A 21,044-nucleotide genomic window follows, 5' to 3' on the forward strand; every position below is an offset into this window, starting at 1 on the left:
TCCCTCCCGTCCCGCCCTGGTCTGTCCCTCCCGTCCCGCCCTGGTCTGTCCCTCCCGTCCCGCCCTGGTCTGTCCCTCCCGTCCCGCCCTGGTCTGTCCCGCCCGTCCCTAGTGGAGCGTCTGGTAGCCGCTCCTTAAGGAGGGGGTAATGTCACATGCCTGTCCTGTCTTGTCTGCACATGTGGGTTTTGTCATGTCTTGCATGTGCTCCTGTCATTGTCTGATCCCTCTCCCTTGTTATCTGATTAGTGTTGATTTCTCCCACCTGTTCCCTCTTGATTTCTTCCCTTTATAAGCTCCTTGTGTTTGTCAGTCTGTGTTGGATCCTTGTGTACTGTCTACGTCTTCCGTTCCCCTGTGACTTCCTTGTGGTATGTGTTCAGTTTCAGTTTATGTGTTTTCTAGTTACGTTTTCCCCCTCGTGGGTTTTTGTTTTGCATTTATGTTTTATTTGTTATAAATAAATATTTAATCATTTTCTGCACTTGAGTCCTCGCACCATTTCCTTTGTGTGTACGTGACAACTATGTAGTATTTTTGCAGTAAAATATCCAAAAACCACTAGGCCAGTGTAATATATTTTGTTCAATTGAGTACCTACAATATCCCAAATGTTTCCAACTATTTGTAAATTGTGAGAAAATTGCTATTTTAACTAAAGACTAGGACGTTTCAGCATAGCGTCTGAGGAAGTCGCCTGTCAATTGCGTCATATCTGCGCTACCCTCGGTTTCGTGTTATTTGGCAGAAGCGCTTTACTCTTAGCAGTGTGAACAAGTGAATGCACAGAGTAACGTCATAACATCCTTTTCAACACACTTAAATGTATCTAATATGATAAACAGAGCTGCATTACTTCATAATCATAACCGGAAGAGCGGATCAGTGCAGATATCCGGTGAATGTGTCCCGTCCCGTCATAATAAAAGTCCCGGTGTTCGCGAGGCGGGTATTTGTGTAACAATCGCTCCAGCGGCCGTGCTCAGCTCCACAACACTCGGTCCTGCTCTGCTTCACACTACAGTAACGTTAATAACCGCATGCATGAACGTGATTTCTGCCCTAGTCCTGTTTTCCACCGGCTGTGAGGTAAAGACCACATGTCCCAAGATGCTGCGCTCAAACTTTGCGTCATTAAACTACACCTTTTTTTTGAATAGGCGCACTCCAGTGGACGGAAAGTTGCATAGTGCACCTTTAATATTCACATCCATGAACGTTTTTTCTGCCTGAGTCCTATTTTACACTGGCTGTGAGGTGAAGACCACATGTCACAAAATTCTGCTCTCAAACTTTGTCATCAAACTACACCTTTGTTTTGAATAGGCGCCCTCTAGCGGATGGAAAAGTTGCATAGTGCAGCTTTAATTAAATTTTAAACCCTTTCATAGCAAACTTTTAAAAAGTGCACATTATAATAATGTCAAATTAAAAGTTTTACTTTAGATTACGTTTTAAATTATTGCATTTTTTGTATTGTATAGTTTATTTTGTTGTGCTTTAAAGATGTTCACTTTTTTATGTGTTGACTAACAAACTAATGCTCAAACATCTTGTTATTCAATGCTGTATTTAAAGTATATTTTAAATGTATCAACTAGCAACTTCATTATTTCAAATATTGTAATTGTGCAATGTAAGGCTTCCTAATAAAAGCCAGAAAAAAAGATAAGTTAAATAATTATAAAAACCTCTCAGGTACAATCCAGCCTAAAAAAAACTGATTATTGATTATGTACTTTATTTTTCATCTTAAACAGAGCTGAGGAGAGTTCAGAAGTATGCAGGTAATGTGTACTTGTTTATTTCAACTGTGATATATCACTAGACCACTTCAGTGTGTATATCTTGTACTGATTTGTTTAGTTTTCTCCTCATGTCTCTGTTGTATGTCCCCATGAAGTGGATGTAACCTTTGACCCAGACACAGCTAACCCTTGGCTGCAGCTATCTGAGGACGGGCATCAGATGCGTCATCTGGGAGCATGGCAGGACCTGCCCGATACGCCAGAGCGCTTCGATACAGTGGTTATTGCACTCGGCCGTGAAGGATTGTCCTCCGGACGCCGTTACTGGGAGGTTCAGGTCGGCGAGAAGGACGACTGGTACCTGGGTGTCGCCCGGGCAACTGTTAACAGGAAAGGGAGGATTTCGGTGAGTACGGCTCATGGATATTGGGCTTTAGCCATGAAGAAAGGGCAAGAATATCGTGTTTCTTCTTCACCACCCCTCCTGCTCTCCATCGAGCCGAAGCTAAAGAAAGTAGGCATCTTTGTGGACTATGAAGAAGGACAGGTGTCATTCTATGATGTACAAAACAAAAGTCACATCTACACCTTTATGGACTCATTTAAAGAGAAACTCTTCCCGTTCTTCTACCTCTACTGCAGCGATAAGACCTCTGACACTATGATGATCTGTCCCGTCCAGGAGTCGTCTCATACGAAACAGTGCTGAAACATGAACGAGATGGTCTGGTGACATGATCTCCAATACTGCTGTTTCTATCACTAAGTGTGACCCAATCTTATAATCTTATTATGGATATTTCTACAAAAAGTAATCTGTTTTTAATGCATGGCCATAAAGTAGCAATTATGACACACAAAAAAAACAAAGCATAAGAAAGAAATGAATAAATCTAATCCATGTTTACACATTTGTACTTATACATATGTGTATAATTAACTGTTAAAATAAACATATATATCAGTGTAAGTGTAAGAATTATTTCCACACATCAAACTATTAAAATACAACTCCAAGCTTCACCATTATTTTTATTAGTGTGTTATTGGAAAATGGTGTACAATATAAAAAGTAGGGTACAATGTTGCTAAAGGTCCCTTTTATTTTTTCCCCCTAAACCACTAGATGGCACAAAAACCTATTATTGGATTTCCATAACATCTTTTTTCAAGACGCACATAGAAATTTGCCAGATCCCAAGATCATGGCAAGAGCGCAAAGTTGATTATGTGCTAATTTGATCTAATATTTTATGTTATTTTTAAATGTAATATGTGGAGAAGAATATGCATAAGTATGTTATCTGGGCTACAAAGCACACCATGGTGTTTGGGCGAGAGGCACAATAATAACAGCTGGCTGACTTTTCCATTTGTTGATGTGACATGGTAAGTTATATATTAACGGGGCCGTTGCTTTGAGGGTGAAAGGTGGTGACAATTATAGGGGGCCCAGTGTATTAGAATCAATATAGTACAATATACATTTGTATGCCTGAGAGTTCAACGAAAACCACAAAAACATGCAATTTAGACCAGTTAAAGAAGTTTTCCAACCCTTGATATTGATGGATACATTTATTAGCTTTATTTAATTAAATATCACATTATAAGTAAAAAACTTAAATGGTTTATTTTACATTTCGCTGCATTCATTTTTAATTTCTGAATATTTATCTCAGCTGTTATAGATCAGACTGACTGGAAACACATTTATATATAGGCCTTTTTTTAAAGTACTAATTACTTAAGTTACTTAAGTTATTAGTCGCATAATGCCATTGCATATAAAATAAGAAAAAGTAAAATAAGTAAAAAATATCTTATAGGCCCACCATTTATGATATGAGTGGAGGGCATTGGGTGCCTACATCAATGTTCTTTTTTTTTCTTTTTCTTTTTCAGGGGGCCCAGAATTCCCTGTATATTAACAATGCTGCAAATTTGTATGATTTTTAAACAACATAAACCAGAGATTTATTTTCACAGTAAATCTGTTGCTCAATAAATATTTAATACAAAGATATATTGTTTTTTTCTGCTTTCATACACTACAAATATTTATTCTAGAAAATGATTTATAGGGTGGCAACACCAAAGCAAGTGTTCATGCATAGTTTTTGTGAATTTATGACCTGCATACGAATATGCAAAACAGTTGCATTATCAAAAAGTAATCACAAAGTTTAAAAAATATCAAACACATCAACAGGTTCTAAATGTCTCTGTGCTTGTGTCATTACACTGTTAAAAATTCTGCATAAAATGACAGTATATCCCAGGATAATTATTGCGCTACTTAATTGCATGAATTTCACAGTAGGACTTCTCTTGCATCTAACTGCACTCAGACATTTCCTGTAAAAACTACAGTTGTTATGTAGTGTTGCAGAGGAGGATGAAAGAGGTGAGGAAACGGATTACTTGCCACTTCAAGACACTTGTCCTTCGGATGAGACGTCAAACAGGGGTCCTGTCTCTCTCTGGCAATTAAAAATCCCAGGATGTCCTTGGAAAATAGAGGAGGGGTGTAACCCTGGCATCCTGGCCAAATTTGCCCAATGGCCTCCTAATCATGCCCATTTAGATTTGCTTCATTACTGTCTGGTTTTCAGTAATGAACCAGGCTGGGAGTTTTTAAAAGCCTCAGGAATCTTTTGCAGGTGTTTAGAGTTAATTAGTTGATTCAGATGATTAGGTTAATAGCTCGTTTAGAGAACCTTTTCATGATATGCAATTTTTTTTTAGATTTTTGAAAAAACAAAATGATTTTTGATTTTTTTTTTAGAGGAATTTTGGGTTTTCATGAGCTGTATGCCAAAATCATCAGTATTAAAACAATAAAAGACCTGAAATATTTCAGTTGGAGTGCAATGTATCTAAAATATATGAAAGTTAAATTTTTATCATTACATTACGGAAAATAATGAACTTTATCACAATATGCTAAATTTTTTTAGAAGGACCTATATATATATATATATATATATATATATATATATATATATATATATATAAATAATAGAATAAAATAAAATAAAATAAAGAATGTAATCAAATAAAATAAAGAATGTAATCAAAAACAGAAAATATCCAAAAAGCATTGCAACACAGGCAAATAAAAACTTTACTGACGATTTTAAGTCAAGGTTTTACTGTAGCAACGCTTGGTTTTATTGTGGGTTTACAGTATTAGAAACCCATAAAAAATACTGTCAAAAATATCATACTGTATTTCTACAGTGCATATGTACTGTGAAGGCACAGCATGCAATGCAGCATGAATAGAATATGCTGTGGAGGTTTTATTTATATAACATTTATTTATTTATATGCTGTGGACTGTTGGGTTTTTCTGAGCTTATTTTTCATTCACTTTTGTTTCAGCAGATTGTGTTGTTTGTTTATTTTGTAATGTTGAAAGTTGATCTTTTTTATTATTATATGCTTATAACGATTTGGGCTCCTCCTGAACCTATGTTTGGAACTTAATTTCAAATTACTGTGACATGTTTTCCAGGATTATAATAAACATAATTCTTATAGTTATAGCTTATGTTTAGGGTTGTTTGACGATGATAAGGTTAATGTTTCTTTAATAAGGAACAGCAAATCATGTTATTCTAATTGCATCAAAATCATATAGGGACAAAGTGAATGTGATAATATTGTCATGATAAATTGTCTCACCTTACCTGACCCTGATGCAACTTCTACACAGTATCAATCATTCATTCGACTCCCGTGGCTGCCAGATAACCCAAAATAACTCTGTTTGGAGTGCCAAGGACTGGCTGACTCATCATTTCTTAGAGTAGTTTGCTTCTTAGGGTCTTTAGAGACACTCAAATGCTGACATTTCAAACGCTTTCATCTTGAGGCATTGTCAGGATTTTTCCTCAGCAGTCTTATCAAACCTGACGCAGATCTCACCCCATTCAAATATTAAAGTCAAGCACGCATTTCAGAAAGTGACTAATACAATTTTCAAGATAAAAATAAACGTAATAGTTTTCTTGCAAATATTCAGCACTCTTCTCCACTATCAAAGCAAACACTTCCCTGTGGATTTGAATGTGTAATTCGTTCTCCTGGCCTGTTTTGTATGATTTAACATTGGCAACAATAGACAGTGTAAAAGATGAGAACATCTTGAGTTGTTCATGAGTGTATGGATAGACAATCTTCTATTAGTATCTACAATAAATCATAATCTTAAATTATGTCAAGAAAATAAGAAAGTAATTAATGAGTAATGGGAACAATGAACTTGTTGATGACAATAAATGTTTAACAATGAATGTTTAAGAAGCAATCCTATCTGATGATAACTGTACAACTTAGAACAAACGTTATGACCATAACTCAGCTATCATGTGCAGTTTATTGACAATCAAAAAACTGCAAAGTAAAAGGTAGCTATTTTGCCTCTTCATTTGCCATATATGATTGGAGATATCAATAGCAATATAGATGGAAAGCACAAAACACACGCTGGATTTTTAGTATACTGAAACTGTATATTTTCAAAACTTTATTTATTATAATTATGAAAGGACTTTCCATAGACAATGACACTAGATACAATTTTCTGCATTTTTTCCATTTTCAAAAACACAGTATGACTTATAAGACAAAAAGCAAGTTTATTTACCATTTAAAGTTACAGGTATAGACAGATAGACAGACAGACAGACAGACAGACAGCAGAACAGCAAAATAATGCAACAGAATTTGATTCGGCTGTACAGTCGCTCTGGAGAAAATGGTGATGTCATCAGCTCATTTCAATTTTCATAATTGTGACAATGTGGGCAGATCAGTAATTGAGTTGATATAGTTATTTTAATTTATTAAATTAAATTTATTTGGATATTTAGCTGAAAATGTATTGTCTCCAACTGAGCAAGCCAAGCCAAAGGCGACAGTGGCAAGGAATCAAAACTCCATCAGGTAGCATAATGGAGAAAAATTTATATTGGGAGAAACCAAGCAGAGAGTTTTTTATGTACAAGTAAGTAAAAGATACATTTAGAAGTTTCATTAAAATACAGCATTTCTAAATGCAATATAAATATCATAAGATGTACAATGTAAAAATGTAACCCTAACCCATTTTTTTTGCGTTCTGTAAATTCTTCAAGGTATATCAATAACAGTGTCAATAAAAGTAACATTATTATTTTAAAAATAAACCTTCCGATCCTCCTTTGTTTCGGAATCATATTTGCCCTTTCTCTTACACGGAGATGTCAGTTTGATTGACAGCACAAATGACCAATGGACTTGAGTTGTTCCCGTCTTTGTTGGGATGAGGATTAAAGTATGGACGGACCACGCCATGAAAGCTGCACTTAGTAAATGTGTAAATGTGTGACAGAGTCCCCATATCATAGAAGGAGACCAGAGCCTCCTCACAGTCAACAAACACTCCCAGCTTCTGGGGTTTGGTGTTGAGATGAAGCATGACTGGAGGGTCTTCAAAAGCTCCATACATGTTTTGACCGCAGAGCACGATGGCCCAGTAACCATCGCTGGGTTTGTAGGAGACTTTTCCTTTCCTGTTTGCATTTTCTCTTACCACCCCAAGTTCCCAGCTCACCTTATTCCCCACCTCCACAACCCAGAAAGCTCTTCCCGACGTGACGCGAGGCTTTCCCAGGACTCCTCCCACCAGGTCGAACTGTTGTGGGCTGTCTGCGATGTTGTGCTTTTCTCCAGTAGCTTTCACCACTTTGCCATCTCTAGACACCTCTAAGTTTGGATGTGCCGTTTTTGTGTCCAGAGTTACGTCCACTGAGCAAAGACACATTTTTCAGTTACTGGATGTTTGAGAGCTTCATAAGCCTAGTTCAGGATTTATTTGGCAACACTTTGCAATAAGGTTTAATTTGTTAATATTACTTAACTGCATTAGTTAACATGAACTAACAATGAACAATATTTTCAAAGCATTTATTAATAATGTTAATTTCAACATTTACAAACAATTTTGTAACGTGTTACCAATTTCTCTTAAACATACCTGAAAAGCTGCAAATTCTTCTAATTTCTGTAATGAGAACAGATAAGATCACAAAAACAAATCATGAAGACAGCCTTACATTTACAAAGTACTGAGATAGACACACCATGAGCGTATCAGATTTTTTTATACACCATATTCATTTGATGAATCAATTCTACTATAAAAAACATTATATAATACATGGTAAATATTAGTGTTGTAGTCAAGGCCACCTAAATCTAGACCAAGACCAGCGTGTGCCGAGACCAAGACAAGACCAAGACCAGACCAGCAATCCTTAAAATTATGTAAAAGATCCATATCTACTATCCGAGAAATGACTTATATTTAGTTAATATATGTAATTAGAATGACTCAAACCACTGACAATAATATTAATGGCACAGAAGTTGCATCTGAACTGGTACAATTAAACCTTCATAAATAATTAAATTAAATTAACATTAAAACATTAACATTCTTTAACATGAACAGAATCATTTGTTCAACGATTTGTTAATAATGAAATTATTAATTATAAATTAAATTATATTAATGATTTAATAATGAAACGTTGCTGAATTAGCAAAGACACAAAGTTTAAATTTGTCATTTAATATTGGGGGGGGGGGGGGATGCGGTTTCATGCATATTGAGCTTTTTACACTTAGACTTGGATTCCCATCCTAAACATAGACAAAGTTTCAAAAACTAATGTTGGATGTTTGATGGAGTATTTCTGTGTTAAAAATACTCCTTCCGGTTTCTCACAAGTTTCGGAGAGTTTTTTTCGAGTATGGGTCTGCTTGAGTATGGTCCTTGTATGAGCAGTATGGGCTCTTCTCCCGGAAGGGTGCGTGCGCGCGTGACTAGAGCGAAATGCACGCCCATAAACACTGCTCTCAGGTGCAGATCCACTCGTCCGTGCAACTCTTCTGATGCGGCGCACTTCACTTTATTCCTATGGGTCAACGCTTCAGCACAGAATTCCGGGAAGGCAGCGCTGCATTTGAACCGATTTGAATGCAGAAAGGATGGGAAGCTTCACAACATCACGCTTCACGTCGTGTCGCAAACGTGGATCTCCATGGTCACTGCTGTCAGGACTTCACGAAATCAACAGTTACCAAAGAAGTGTGTTTTTGACTGAGCAGTCTCAATGATAAAGTTTCACGGTCCTGCTTTGGAAACAGGCGGTGAGTAAAACTGCTTCAAATGTCTGTTGTTGGCTATCGTCACGTAAGTAAACATCAGTAAACAACACGATCGTGTATAAAGTTAGTTCATTTATCAATGGAGCATGCGATCTATGGTGTGTGTTTAAATACATTTGTTTAGCTGACCACTATAGGTGTCAGTTTGTTTATTGGAAAACCACCCAAACATAAACCTAGAGTTCTCAGAAAGCGTGCTTTGTCATTCAAATGCGCTAACGGTTACTCCATTGCTGTTCTATGTATAATGTTACACTAGTCTGACGTGCAAAACCGTTTTGCTTGCTACTGCAAATGTTTAGTCGCATACAATAGTCCATAAACCAAATCATGTCCTCATAAACTGCGAGTAAACACACACAAATGTTGACAGGACACTAAATACAGTACATACCACAGAGACGGACGTCCTGCTGTTGTTGCATCTCCTGATCTGATTCTGGATCATTCATGTATTAGTTGAATCTGATTGATAGCCATGGTTTATTTAGGGTAGCGTTTTCTTCTCCACGCTTGAGGACGTCACCGCTTTGTGTGCGCTCATCATTCTTTAGCTCCGCCCACACGATACACCTCCAGGCGCTTGTTTTTTTTCCGGAAAGACTCGGTACAGCCTATATTTCTTTTATAAATATAATAAAACTAAAGACTTTTCGGAGATATGAAGGATGCAATACTACTCTATAGGTACTCAAGATTGAAATGAGATTGACTGAAACTGAGTGTTTCACCCCCCCCTTTAACTTTTTGTTTATTGAACGTTTGTATGAATCAGTATCATTTGCAACCACGCATATATTCAAAACTCTCTGGCTCTTGTGATGTCGCTTAATTATATTCTATCTTATATTAATAATAACAACAACAAAAAAAATACATCTCAGAATGTTTTGGTCATTTATATAAAAAAATTTTTTTTTTGCATTTTTGAGACAATGCTACATTGCTTTTGAACCGGGCAGCACAGTAAAAAAGAAATCACATTACAAAGAAGTTATTGATTGTATTTTAAGCAGTACGTTTTACATTAAATCACATTAATGATGTTAAATCAGACAATGCACCAGTAATTTAGTGACATCCCATCAGTTGTGGTCTTGACTGGCCTTGTGATAAAATCCAGAGTCCTCTAAGTCTGAGACCGAGACAAGACCAAGACCTTCAAAAAATTGTCTTAAGACCGGTCTCAAGACCAAGACCGGTCTTGAGTACAACACTAGTAAATATTTCTGCCCTATGGTGCCTTATCCACATCGGATCACAAAAGGAAGTTCTTTCAAACACTCGCTGCTGGGTAAAAGTGAGTTTTGAGCTAAAATAAGGAAGAAGTTTTTAATGCTGATGTTCTCTGGTTAGATGAAATCATTCGTTGCGCTGCTATCTCCAGACTCAGGTATAGAGGGTATGCACGTGACGTCAGCGGTGGCCGGAGGAGGTGACTGCAGTTACAGCCGCTGAGTGGCAAAAAGACTGAGCAGCAGCATTGATTTAAACGTGAATGCCGTGAAAAACACAAAACACATCTACAACTGGAACGAGCTTTGAGATTGGACAAAAATATTTGAGGTATAAATCTGAGGTACAGTTTTCATAGACTGCCAAAAGCTACAAAAAAGAAAAGCAAATGGATCACTGCAATCAACTATTGTGGAGATTTACAAAAGAAATGCAGTGATTTTTTTTTTTTTTGGTTGAAATTGCACTTTTTTGGAATTGCATTCTAATGCTAATTTGCATGGTTTAACCTCAATTTTATGAAGCAACGAAAGTGCTAAGTTTGCACAAAAAAAATCATATTTGACCAGTGCTTTAAGTGGCCCAAAGAAGTGCCGGTACTCTATTAATTTTATTTATTTTATTTTTTTTTTGCTGACTCCTCTCCTCCCCTGAGGTAACAAAAACTATATTGAAGGGGTTTTATACGTAGGGTTGCTATCTTCTGGAAAATAAAATAAGGGACAATTGTGGTTATTTAAGAAAATAAGGGACATAATAAGGGACACTCAAAATATGTGTACTGTACCACACAGTGTAGTTATTTCAGTGTCTGTAGTTAAGTGTGTGTATAAAGGCTCTCAGACAAACACATTTGAGTCATTCTGTGTCAAAATTTGCCAAATTTCTGAACATTTCCCAGATTTTGTTAATTTTGTTTCTGAAGAAAGACAAAAAAATTAAGAAAAAAAGACAAAATATTTAATGCGATGGATGTATATTTTCTGAGTAATTCAATGTTTTGTAGTGGGGATCATGATTTCCAATTTTCACAGGGGTGAAATGACTTTTCAGACAGAGATTGGTATACCTAATCTAATCTGTAGGTCTATTAGTGAAATCTGTTGACTTTAGAAATCTTTGTTGCATTATAAGCCAACGGTGACATTTCAAAAAAAGAGAAAAAGCACTTGTGTTTTTTTTTTTAAGTTTGCACGCCTGTAATTCATTTTGAAGATACCTTAATATCCTTTTAGATCCTTTTAGATTCCAATTCTTAAAATACTTTTTACTTTTGGTACTTTAATTTTAAGGCCCATTAATTTCCAGAGATATAGGGATCTCAATGTGGCTCCATGAGTTAATTGGTAACGATTTTCAATGGTCCCATATTTTCTGAATAACAAATAAACTAGAAATGTATCAATTTTTTTAGATACATTTATTTTAGATAGACAATTGAACATTGCTGTCTGAGTGCCATCAATATTTTTCCCATACTGTGCGTGTAACTCATTAGTTTAATACTAAAGTATTAAATATATCTCAATATACTTCTATATTTTTTTTCTTAATACAATTTTCTTTTGTAACCTTAATTTTAATGGCCCTGTGGTTCAGTCCAGTAGGCATAATGTGTCTCCATGCTTAAATTACTGAATATTTATTTTCTACATGAAGGGATATTAAATACCATCAACCTCTATTCAAAATTATAAAACGTAAAAGTTTTTTTTTTTTTCCTCAGGAAGATACATAGATGCATACAATTTGAAAGCATAATAACTGGACTTTGAAATTTCAGCCAATAAAACATTTTATAAAACAATGGCACTTAAAATGTTGAACTAAATGCTGTTGTAACCATATATGAATAAATGAAAATGCATATTTTTGCATTAAAGAGAACTCAGAGGATTGCTTTTGCTGCTTGAGACTTTATTAGTTATTTTGTGTTTGAATAGCCTAATGAGTTTATGAATACAACAAGAACACCGGCAGAGGATTCTGCCGGGTCTTAAAGCCTACCGCGAACGGTTATTCTTGGTAGGACGAATTAGGAAACGTGCATTGTGAAGGGCGCTCTGAAAGATGTGCAAATGAGTGTACCGGTACGCTAAAGTCACATTCTGGGCGCACGGAGAGGTGGCGGTACGTTCAAGAGCTATATTTGGAAGTGGCGGTACTGAGTACCGGCGCGTACCGGCCCACTTAAGGCACTGTATTTGACCACGGTATTTACGAATGTATTGACTTGCAATCCAGTAGGGGGAGCACCACGAAACATGCGTTGACTCAAGACTAGATGTTTTTTTTTTTCTGTGAATGTGCTTTGGATAATATTGGTTTGTAAATATAGAGGTAAATTACATTTAGTTTTTTGTGAAAACAAATCACTTGCGGGCTGAGTAGACTGCAGTCTTGAGGGTACAACCCGGCCTGCGAGGGGCAATGGGGGCCACCAGGGCCTAGAGCCATGAGAATGGTCCAAGGCTGGTGGCGTGATTGCCAATGAGCATCACCTGTGTGCCTAACCTTGCTACAATCAGCAATAACAATGGGACATGTTTGCTAGTTACATCACAACTTTGAGACATAATCACTCACCAACAGTGCAAAGTTTCTCCAGGTGAGTCTCAATATCATCCATTAAGTCTGCCTTTAAGTTTCTCATTGTGCCAAAGTTTACCTCCGTGTCAAGGGAAACAGTCCAGTCATCTTTGAACTCAGTTGGTACAGACGGATAAGACTGGAAAAGGGACAAAACAGTCATTAACATTTATTAGCTATATAATAGTAGGCTATTAGACTATTTGTATTTGTAAAATATTAGTTAGTATTTCATTACTAACTGACCTGGAGGAATAAGACGTCATCTTCCTCATTCAGAGTGCAATTCAAAAAGTTGATAGCCCCCTTATACTTGAGGATGTCTTTTTGTATTTGTTGTCTCTTCTCATCAATCTCCTTCTCTAAACACATCCTTCCATCCTCCAAAGGAGCCAGCAGCACCTGCTCTGATCTCTTCACAGACTCTATCACTGCAGCAAACACCTCCTTTATCTCCTGCTGATCTCTCTCTATCAGAGCCTGTGAAGAGTGGAGGCATATACAAGCATATTCTTGATCTGGCAAGCTCTAAATCAGGGCTATTCAAATCTTACCCTGGAGGGCCAATGCACTGCAGAGTTTAGCTCCAACCCTGATCAAACACACCCACCTGTGATTTTCTAATGATCCTGGAGACATTGATTAGCATGTTCAGGTGTGCTTGATTAAGGTTGGAGCTAAACTCTGCACTGCATTGGCCCTCCAGGGTAAGATTTGAATAGCCCTGCTCTAAATCATTTCTTAGTCCAGTGACCGCATTCACAAAACATCTTAAAGTCCCAGTGAACCGGAAGTAGCGAGTGAGTTTTCATCAGTGATGTGATGTATTTCCAAGTGAAATGGAATATTGAACAGAGTGCAGGGTTTTACTTCAGCACTCCTCCTCCCCATCACTCGCTCATAGGAGGCGAACAGTTGGAGAGTTGGATGGTTAAGCATTTTAAAACGCAAGCCACCAAACTGACAACATCTGAGAAGGAACGCCGTTTCCAGAACGGAGGTAATTTTTCAGATTTTGATTAAAGATTACTATGGCAAAAAAAAATGTCTGTGTATTAACTTGCACAGATAAATTGTTCACCCTAAAATCTGTAATATGTGCTAACAAAGTAAAACAGATTGATTATTTTGATTTCATAAGGACTTTGAGGCTAAAATTAGCACCTAACCTGCCAATTTAGGATAAACTCTTAAAAATATTAATAATAGTCCCATCCTTTTGAACTAAGAGTATTACACTAAGCGTTTAGTGCTAAAACCAGCTCCTTAATCTGTGAGAAGTTAGGGATAGTCGAGAGGACTCTTAAGTAACTATAAGACTAAATCACAAACAATCCTAAAATGGTTGTTCGCCTCAGCAATTAGCCATAGATCATTGGCTGCTGAGCCTTTTCTTCATAAATGCAATCAACATTTTGATTTATAGATTTATTTTTATTTTATTTACCAGCAAAATGCATTGAATGATGCAGAATAAAACACTGCAGGCAATTGATAATAATGTCCAATAATGATAGATGCGCTGTGTCAGAGATGTTAGCATGTCTCTAACAAGATCAGACACAAACATGATCCTTGCATAATCTAATGTGTAGTGTCTTATTAACACACTCATGCATTGTGTGCAACACATTTCTTCTCCCTCTTCGTGTTTCGTCCATTTTCTCCACGGCTAAAAAAAAAAAACCCTCTCAAGCCTCTTAAAAGTCCTCGTCCTTACTCCTAAAACTCTTTTCAAGATTTTTCAAGAATAAGGGCCCAGTCTATGTGGCACTACCCAGCAAACATTTGGACGTTTAATGACCTCTAAAAAGACCTCTGATACGTCCCGTCATGGTTGAAAAATATTTCTAAAATTTACAAAATTTTCTCTTCTTTACAAGAGACTTGACTTAAAGGTAAATGTAAATATAAACATTGCCTCTTGTCTTTATCTCATGTGGTTTGAGGTTTGTACGGTCACTGAGAACTTTCACTTGTCATTGTATTTTTTGCAAACATGATTCTTCAAATGTAGTGTTTTTCTGAAAACCCCTATGTGGCATGCCTTTGAAAACCCTAACAAACACATGAAGACTCCACACAGAATGGCATTATTACTATTTCAAACTCCGATTCGCTTGGTTGTTTTGTCAACTTTTTATACACAGTATGCAATGCATAGTGCCAACTATTCAAGGAAATGACGTGTAGCCAAGTATTGTTGTCCCATACTCATACTCGAGTTTGTGCTTTGGATTTCACCCATACAAGTGCACACACACTAGCCTAGAAATCTAGACGCACCCTAGCGGCAGCAAATCTAATCTGCCGCGAGTGTCGTCTAGCAACTCTCAATACACTTCTGAGCTGTAAAAGCCAAACTCTGGTCGGTGGGCGGGGTTTAACATAATGATGGCCGAGTTGCACTTGCGTGCTACTAGTAAACACAGAAGCTGGTGAACGGCAGACTTTCAAATCAGCTTTGACTGCAACTCTGGAAGACTTGAAGTTAAGCTTTTCTCTGAGAAAAGAACAAAGAACGGCACTGAAGTCATTTTTAAGAAGGGAAGATGTGTTCTGAGTTTTGCCGACCGGATACGGTGAAAGTTTAATCTGTCAACTAGCTCTGCTTCACCTTCATTGCTCTGGTTGGTTGTAGCGCTATCCAATTGCGTGCACACCGTGCAGGTGGTGTTTGAAAGACAACCGTTTATCCCGCCCCTCAGATTGAGCCCTGTCAATGGTGAGTTTCCGGCTTGTCAGGCTACACATCAGAGAGTATTGGAAACACTTTACAATAAGGGTGCACTAATATGCATTAATTCATGCTTAACTTATGCACAGATAATCATCAGTTAATGTTTTATTAATGGCGAACTAACCCATTTATTAATGATTACTGTATGAGCAACTAATGAAGATTCTACATGATTAATAGATTAAGTAATCATCAAATTGTTATTAGTTAAATATGTCATAATGTATTAATTCCTTAATAACATATTATATTAACTAATAATGTAAATTAACGTGTTAATTACCACAAGGGGTTAAATCTATGCATTTCAACTTCCAGTTGTCTGCTTTAATTCATCATTAGCTAATGATTTATAAAGGTATCATTATGTTATGACTTTACTTGTTGGGGCACATGACTATTAACTAATTCAAAATTAATTCAAAACCCATAACCTCAATTACATATTAGTAAATCAATTAGTTAATAGTCATGTTTACCCATGCAGCTCTAATGTGAAAAAAATATGCATTCTGCAATGATTAAGTTTCAATAGAATGCAACATTGGGGCTGTGTGAACTCATCAGGCTGTACGCTTAATTAAGAGACTAGTGTCAAGTTATTTATTGTATTATTTCAATACAGATTTTTTGTGTCTTATAAAAAGATGTATGTATGTACCTGGCATTTTGCGGCTGATTCCTTAAGCTCCTCCAGTTTGTTTTCCCTCTGATTGATCATCCTTTCCAGCTCTTCGATAATTTTTTGCTGCTCAGCCTGTACACACACAGTCACACACAGCTTTCTGAGTACATTTAATTAATTTAACGTCAATTAAAATATATCAAAACTCAGTATAATGGCAACTCATCTAAGGACCAGTTATTCATAGAAGAGTGTGCTACTGAGTGCTTTCTAGAAGAGTGTTTAATAAAGAGTGGGGGAGTCTGATATGAGTGGTCTTGGTTTTGTCACACACTTTTGCTCTTGAATTTGCTCTTGGTTGATCCTGACTTATACTGGAATATTTCAGATTCAGATTTTTTTATTAATCAGTATTGGATTTGTATTTAGATTTGTTTTATTCATTTTAAATTTAGTTACTTTTTTGTTGCTGTAATGTTTGTCAATATTATTATTATCTAATTTTAAATACTTTTATTTATATTTGATATTCAGTTTTCAGTACTTCCAAGTTATTTGAGTAAATCAAGTTAAACTAAATGAAAATTAGAAATGTAAGTTTAGTCATAAATGCTTCAATGATTCAATAGCAGGGCTCTAGACTGCGACCAAAATTCTCATGCTATGTGTGATAATATTTTGGTCATGTTTTATTTTATATTTAAGCTTATTGGAATCAATGACCAGATTAAAATATTTTGTAAATATCAAGCATCCAAGCATCAAGAACGTCAAACATCCATGGTCATTTTGATTAATATATAAATAAATAAAGGGTGCAACCAATTGAGAAAGTAGTCACACCAGAGTGACCAATTGCAGAGAATCTAGAGCCTAAATAGTATTTTTTTAAATATTTTTTTCCTAAAGTTTTGTTCATTCTTTTTGGGAAATAATTCAAACACTAGGTCAGGTAAAAAATATTATTTTGTGTTATTTTCCAAGAGCTTGATGTTCTCACCTGTCTCCTTTCTCTCTCTGTCTCCACAGGTATCACATCTCCACCCAACTTCACACATAAGGCGCAGATGCAGCGCTCAACCTGTCTGCAGTAGAGTTCCAGAGGTCTGCCATGCATGTTGCATGCTCTCTGATCCAACTTCTCCATGGGATTCACCAGTTTATGGCCCTTGAATCTCACCATAGACTGGTGCTGTTTCAGGTGTTGATCACAGTATGAAAGAAGACAGTTCAAGCAGGACTTTTCAGCTCTAAACGTGAGGTGCTCGTCACAGACATCGCATGGGACCACGCCTCTTTCTCCACAGAAGAGGCTCATGTTGGGTAACTGCGTCTGGTGAAATTCCCGCAGAAGGGCCTCAAGCGCTGCATTCACTGATGGCTTGGTGGACACGGGCTCGTGGCAAAGAGGGCAGTGTGGCTCGGACATGCTTATGTGCTGGTCCAGACAATGCTTGCAGAAGGTGTGTCCACAGCTGGTTGAGACCGGATCTGCTAACAGGTTTTTACAGATGGGACAATGAAGGTGGCGGGAGACGTCTACAGGTGTAGTCATTCTGATTGTGATTGTGTCAGCAGTCAAACCTGAGAGTAGAAAGAACAGCATAATAACAACAACAATGTATAAATGGCCATGGATTCCTTACAACTAAACAAATTATTCTTGATTTGTCTGGCTATCACCAGACCAAGCTCAATCTTTTAAATGTGCCCTAGAATGAGTTGAAATTGTTAAATTATTCTCTGATATGTACATGGAGAGTATGTGGCTTATTTAAGGGCAAAAGTTGTCCAGATACAGTTTTACAGGTCCAGTTACAGCCCAGAAATTGTCTCTAGGATGTAATGCTCTGTTTTTGCCTTATTTGGAAGAGTCATGAATATTAATGTTGAGCTCTGCTCTGATTGGCTTATTTCAGCAGCTCACAGCTCACGGCAGTTCAGTTGTTCAGCGAAGCGGCTCGCAAGTCCTGACCTTCCTGACAGAACACAGACCAACTGAATGACACTTAAAGCAGAACATCTTAAATGGACATTGATAAAATGCAGCTTACTTGTTTATTGGTGTTTTCAGATCATCTGTGCACGAGAGAGAGCTTGCATGCATGTGGTTGCCAGATTGCATATGTTTAGGTAAAACACCGGATAGTATACGTATTCTTTTTTTTTTTTTTGACAGAAAAGCTCTGATTGGGGGATTTCATTTACTGAAATCTGGCAATAGCAAGCATAAACGCTCTTCTTTCCCTCTGACAAAACCAAAACCAGTGTTTTTTGTTCAAGTTTTTATTTTTTAAGCTACATTTTAGACTTGTCTTGTCTTGTCTTTTTTTTTTTTTTGAACGATATTGCATGTTTATATAACGTTAGTCACAATGTAGGCTATGCAATGACTATGATGTACTTTGAAATACAAGCATGCACAAAAATCATACTTCAGTTCTCAAAAATATAAATATATATATTTTTACAAAATGAATAGATGCCTTATCAAATGACTATCATTTTAACTTATATGGGGGAGAAGGTGACGTTTGCTAGAAGGATCGAGTGAATGATCTGTAAGCAATGTATCTACGGTTGTATTTTTTAATGCAAAATAATATTAACCTTTGTCATTAGACACATTATTTAGTTTTGTATGGTACTTAAAGTTTCCTTTGTTACTGTACTAGCATCTTGCATTATCTAGATAAAGCGGTCTCGCTAAGAAACTTTTAATTTAATCAGAAATTGTTTAAACAGTCAATAAGTGGATAAATCACTACTTACTGTTTGCAGGAATACAGTTGTAATTACCCCTTTCTTCCGTTTAAGACGCTGAGCGTAACTTGCTTGAAATGGGCCGAACAAACGAACGATTTTGAATTAAATGGTTGCGGTATCCGATTATAATAAACATAAACCATGACATGAAAAGTCCTCACGTCCCCTGCACAGCCTGGAACATGACATTTGTGTCCATGAGAGCTGCTGTTTTTGCTATGCTCACGTGACACTTGTTTATCTGTTGAACTGATGATTCAGCTGCACAGTTCCGCCAGACAATGAACATGTTTGGACATTTTGGACATGTTTTGGCGTACATATTAATGATACCAGCAATTGCTTCACAGTTGGCGTTATGTTGAAAATCACTTATTTTTCCTGGGTGTTTTTCATGCACAATATTTACATAAGAAGTTAGGAGGCAATGGTGTTTGAGACTCACAGTATGTGATGTCCATGCACTGAACACAAATTAACCTGGCAAGGTTAATTTCATTCTAGGGCACCTTTAAACGGTTAGTTCACCCAAAAATGAAATTTACATCATTAATGACTCACCCTAATGTCATTCCACACCCGTAAGACCTCAGTTTATCACAGGAACACAGTTTAAGATATTTTATATTTAGTCTGAGAGCATATCCAAGTGTAGGCACACTATACTGTCCATGTCCAGAAAGGGAATAAAAACATCAAAGTAGTCCATATGTGACATTAGTTAGTTAATTAGAATCTCTTGAAACATCAAAAATACATTTTGTTCCAAATCATGAATCAATAAACTGATTCATGACTGTTTGAATCTTTATTTGAGGTTTGAAAACAAACGCGGAAGAAAAGACAATGCTCAATAAAGTCATATTTTTTGTTATTTTTGGACCAAAATGTATTTTCAGTGCTCCAAGAGATTCTAATTAACTAACTGATGTCACAATATGGACTACATTGATGATGTTTTTATTCCCTTTCTGGATATGGACATGTACCTAAACTTAGATATGCTATCGGACTAAATATAAAATATCTTAAACTGTGTTTCGAAGATGAACGGAGGTCTTACGGGTGAGGAACGATATTAGTGCGAGTCATTAATGACATAAATTTCCTTTTTGGGTGAACTAACCCTTTAAGATTGAACATTAGTCTGGGGAGTCTGCTCTGTATTTTTACTGCACAAGAGGAGGGATCAATGGGAATAGTTCAAATGACTGTACAAAATTGGATAGTCCTTCAACCAATCAGCTCACAAGAGACATGATCAATGGACATAGTTCAAATGACTCTGCACCCGATTGGATAGTCCTTCAACCAATCAGACCAACAATCCATCACTTCTCTATCCATCATTGTGTTAAACCCATCAATAGCATGCCAGGTGCATAAGTCGGTTTGTGATTGGTCCCCGTAAATTTGTAACAGAAGCAGGATTAAAGTATGTACAGGTTTTCAGCCTGCGCTGCAGGGCAAAATCAAATCACCGGCAAATTGGGCTGGGTTTTACCCAGTCTAGTTCATGATAAGAATGTCTGCTCAAAGATCTAATATTGATATTATGATGATATTAACTATGGTGTAGTTGCAACAATACAATTATAGAATAGTTATAAGGTTAAGAATACCATTAGTGAAACATTGGTTGCAAGAATAAAATAAAAAGGCAATTCTGTCCTGCAAGTTTTGAATGTCTCCCTCATCTAACACACTTGATTCAACTCATTAAGTCATTAGTACAGATTTTAAGACTTTTGCTAAATTTGGAACCGCATACTAATGTAATATTCTTACTATTTTTACCATATCGTTCTATGGCAGAAATAGTAAGAGTAGAATGCTGCTATGAGGTTCTAAATTCAGCATTGAATTGGGTGTGTCTGCTGAAGAGATATCCAAAATGTGCAATGGTGTGCGGGTCACCAGGACAGGCTTGAGAAGCACTGCCTTAAGGTCATAAAGAATTTCCTCTTAAATTATTAATTAGTTCACCATAAAATGAAAATTACCCCAAGATTTACTCACCCTCAAGCCATCCTAGGTGTACAGCAGTGGTTCTCAAACCTGTCCTGGGGACCCCCAACCAGTGCACATTTTGCATCTCCCTCATCTAACACACCTGATT

General features: G+C 36.7%; 2 protein-coding genes across 2 annotated transcripts in view; one reads left to right on the forward strand and one right to left on the reverse strand.

The window, feature by feature from the left end:
* The window catches only part of LOC137070959 (uncharacterized), a 49,113-nt gene extending 46,545 nt beyond the window's left edge, over nucleotides 1-2,568 (forward strand). The window contains exons 13-14 of the mRNA XM_067438963.1: nucleotides 1,761-1,787; nucleotides 1,904-2,568. Coding sequence (XP_067295064.1) covers nucleotides 1,761-1,787; nucleotides 1,904-2,457 — 581 coding nt within the window. The 3' untranslated portion in view covers nucleotides 2,458-2,568. The remainder of the gene's footprint in view (nucleotides 1-1,760; nucleotides 1,788-1,903) is intronic.
* A 3,927-nt stretch (nucleotides 2,569-6,495) lies between these two features.
* Nucleotides 6,496-21,044, reverse strand: part of LOC137055543 (E3 ubiquitin-protein ligase TRIM39-like) — a 440,141-nt gene continuing 425,592 nt past the window's right edge. Inside the window, exons 3-8 of the mRNA XM_067429402.1 lie at nucleotides 17,160-17,743; nucleotides 16,196-16,291; nucleotides 13,041-13,274; nucleotides 12,792-12,933; nucleotides 7,774-7,800; nucleotides 6,496-7,544 (exon numbers count right to left, since the gene is read on the reverse strand). Of these exons, the coding sequence (XP_067285503.1) occupies nucleotides 6,988-7,544; nucleotides 7,774-7,800; nucleotides 12,792-12,933; nucleotides 13,041-13,274; nucleotides 16,196-16,291; nucleotides 17,160-17,743 (1,640 nt within the window). The 3' untranslated portion in view covers nucleotides 6,496-6,987. The remainder of the gene's footprint in view (nucleotides 7,545-7,773; nucleotides 7,801-12,791; nucleotides 12,934-13,040; nucleotides 13,275-16,195; nucleotides 16,292-17,159; nucleotides 17,744-21,044) is intronic.

This window comes from Pseudorasbora parva, chromosome 1 (genome assembly GCF_024679245.1).
Source record: "Pseudorasbora parva isolate DD20220531a chromosome 1, ASM2467924v1, whole genome shotgun sequence".
NCBI classification, from domain to species: Eukaryota; Metazoa; Chordata; class Actinopteri; order Cypriniformes; family Gobionidae; genus Pseudorasbora; species Pseudorasbora parva.